Genomic DNA, 3,120 nt, shown 5'->3' on the forward strand with positions numbered 1-3,120 from the left:
TGAAATAAAATGTTTTAAATATATTTTATATATATATATATATATATATATATATATATATATATAAAATATACATATATATATACATAAAGTTAATATAAATAAAAATATTACAGAAATATTGCCTTGGCTGAAATAAAATATTATTTCATTCATTCATATATATATACAGTGGGTACGGAAAGTATTCAGACCCCCTTAAAATTTTCACTCTTTGTTATATTGCAGCCATTTGTTAAAATCATTTAAGTTAATTTTTTTTCCTCATTAATGTACACACAGCACACCATATTGACAGAAAAACACAGAATTGTTGACATTTTTGCAGATTTATTAAAAAAGAAAAACTGAAATATCACATGGTCCTAAGTATTCAGACCCTTTGCTCAGTATTTAGTAGAAGCACCCTTTTGATCTAATACAGCCATGAGTCTTTTTGGGAAAGAGGCAACAAGTTTTTCACACCTGGATTTGGGGATCCTCTGCCATCCCTCCTTGCAGATCCTCTCCAGTTCGGTCATGAAAAATTTAAGGGGGTCTGAATACTTTCCGTACCCACTGTATATATATGAAATATTTTATTTCAGCCAAGGCAGTATTTCTGTAATAATATTTTTATTTATATTAACTTTATGTACTAAGCTATATAGACATAAAAAATAACTACTAAATGTAAAAAAACACAACAAAATGACAAAAACTAGCTAAAAGTCAAAAACTGAAAGTAAAAACTAAAATTTGTTTTTTTTATATACGATTATACTAAAATAACACTGGAATATAGTGCATGAGTCGTGGACTTTTATGATAATTTTGTGTCCTTTTTAAAGCTTGACATTATTCTTTGTTAACAGATATTAATCAAAATATCTTTTTTGTGTGTGTGTGTGTGTGTGTGTGTGTGTGTGTTCCACCGAAGAAAGAAAGTAATACATGTTTGGAACGACATGAGGATGAGTAAATGATGATTCTCACAATGTCTCGTTCCCGCTCTCAGTGAAACGAGGTTACGATAGTAACCGGAGACGTTTTGTGTGAAATATTAGAAATATTCAACAGTGTAAAAAATGATATATAGCCTGCTGTATATACTTAGTAACTTGCTTTGCCGTCTTTATAGGGTGCTGACTAAATTTACTGACTTAGATATTAAATCCATGTTGTTGCTTTATTAATCCCACGTCTAGACACAGAATATGTTGAATTGTTTTTGAAAAAGTCCTGCTTTGTTATATGTAACTTATCATATTGTCAACAAAATGAACTGATGCTAGTCCAAATCCTTGATCATTTAAATTATTCTTAAGGAAAAATGATATATACTGTATATACTTACAACTTGCTTTGCCTGAGGGTAACATGTGTTTTGTCTCTATGAGATCTTTCGCTTTCAGCTCCGAAATGATGGAAGACAGTGAAGTCAGTTTTCTTTTTAACCTTCTAATCGTAGCATTCTTCAGTTTCATCTTTTTTCTGCAAGCCTTGATCTTTCTCAGGACTGAGTTCAAATTGTACTTCAACATCTCTGGTGATTCGGTCTCCTGCATGTCTGTCGTTGAGCTGCTGTCCTCCATGGAACTACAAGCTGTGTTTGAAGACCAAGAACAGTAGCAATGATCGTGTCTAACTGCAATGACGCAGATTTCAGTGGGGTAAATCACTGGGGTCCCACTAGTTTCAGTCATGTCTGGATCTTCCTCTTTCACAAACTCATCCAAAACAACTTCCTCCTCCACATACTTTCTCCTGTCATCCCTTTTGAGACAGTATGTATGAAATTCATGACTTTCCACGTTCCTCTGCCTTACTTGGGTGCGCCGTGGCTGCTTCTGAAAGGGGCCAGAGATGAAAAATATGGTAGGGACAGCCGTTTTAGCAAGGCACACTTGACCTTTATTGTTTGTGAAGAAGCAGCTGTCTTTAAAGTGGTGGGAACATATGCGAGAAGATGGAGACGGCTTGAAATGGTCCCGTCTGATGTTCACCAGCCACTGCTGAAGCCGGTCTTTATCACCTAATGGGAAACTGAGGGAAATGAACGGAGAGATGGATTTCAGAAAGAGGGGAGGACAGTCAGTTAGATTTTTACAACACAACAAGCTCATTTATTGTCTTTGTTCAGTAGAGGCAGGTCATGATCAAATTTAAAAAGCCATAAAACATATCGAATTCATTTAGGTTGAATTACTATTTTAACATCCAAACAGTTTTTATAAGGTTTTAAGAGTTAAAAAAAAAACCCTATTGAATTAGGTTTCTCTTAAATAACTATTCTGCACACTATTCAAACTAAACTATTCAAAAAATATATCAACACACACACAAAACGTTAAAAAGACAAAGAAGTCTTCATATTAGCGCATGAACTGCACGTTAAATAAATAAATACAGGTTTAATAATGTGGCTGGACGATTAATTAAGACTAAATAAATCCAATAACCAACCGACCGATGAAAACTTGTACTAGATCCTGGTGAATGACGATTTGTACAATTCACAGCCGCGCACGACATGTTAAATGTTAAAACACTGACACATCCTCACAACAACAACAACAACTTCTGTCTTTGGTTTAGCGGCGGTGCGCAAACGTGAACAGCGCATTACTGCCACCTACCGTTAGTTTGACACGAGACACAGTCGTCTGTTAATTTCTCACGAATTTACCGCTATATAAAATGAGTGAGAACGGATAATAATTTGATTATAATTAGTAATAATAATTTTCTGTAATAAATGTAATCTTCAGACAATGGATCCTTATAAGGGGTCCAATTAACAGATAGGCCATTAGAAATTGTGTTTGTTTTTGATGCTTTTTTTTATGCTTTTTTGTTGTTTTTGACATTTCTTGACAGGTATTGTGAGATTCATCCGTATCAAATTATTGAATAATGGTGAGCTTTCTGAACCAGCAAAAATCAGACCGCCACATTTAGTCATTTAGCAGACGCTTTTATCCTAAGCGACTTACAAATGAGGACAATAAAAACAGTCAAAACTAACAAAAGAGCATCAATATATAAGTGCAAATGACAAGTCTCGGTTAGCCTAACGCAGTACACGTAGCAAGGTGTGTGTGTATATATATATATATATATATATATATATATACACAC

At 34.0% G+C, this 3,120-nt stretch overlaps 1 protein-coding gene across 2 annotated transcripts in view; it reads right to left on the bottom strand.

Moving 5' to 3' along the window:
- LOC107599694 (THAP domain-containing protein 1 B-like) overlaps window positions 1–2,642 on the bottom strand; it is a 5,144-nt gene extending 2,502 nt beyond the window's left edge. Inside the window, exons 1-2 of one of the 2 annotated variants that reach the window (XM_016291373.1) lie at window positions 2,450–2,642; window positions 1,337–2,025 (exon numbers count right to left, since the gene is read on the bottom strand). In XM_016291373.1, the coding sequence (XP_016146859.1) occupies window positions 1,337–2,025; window positions 2,450–2,514 (754 nt within the window). In that variant the 5' untranslated portion in view covers window positions 2,515–2,642. The other variant, XM_016291372.1, reaches the window with a different exon arrangement.
- Window positions 2,643–3,120: the final 478 nt, after the last annotated feature.

Source organism: Sinocyclocheilus grahami, unplaced genomic scaffold, assembly GCF_001515645.1.
Source record: "Sinocyclocheilus grahami isolate Dianchi unplaced genomic scaffold, SAMN03320097.WGS_v1.1 scaffold270.1, whole genome shotgun sequence".
Classification (NCBI taxonomy): domain Eukaryota; kingdom Metazoa; phylum Chordata; class Actinopteri; order Cypriniformes; family Cyprinidae; genus Sinocyclocheilus; species Sinocyclocheilus grahami.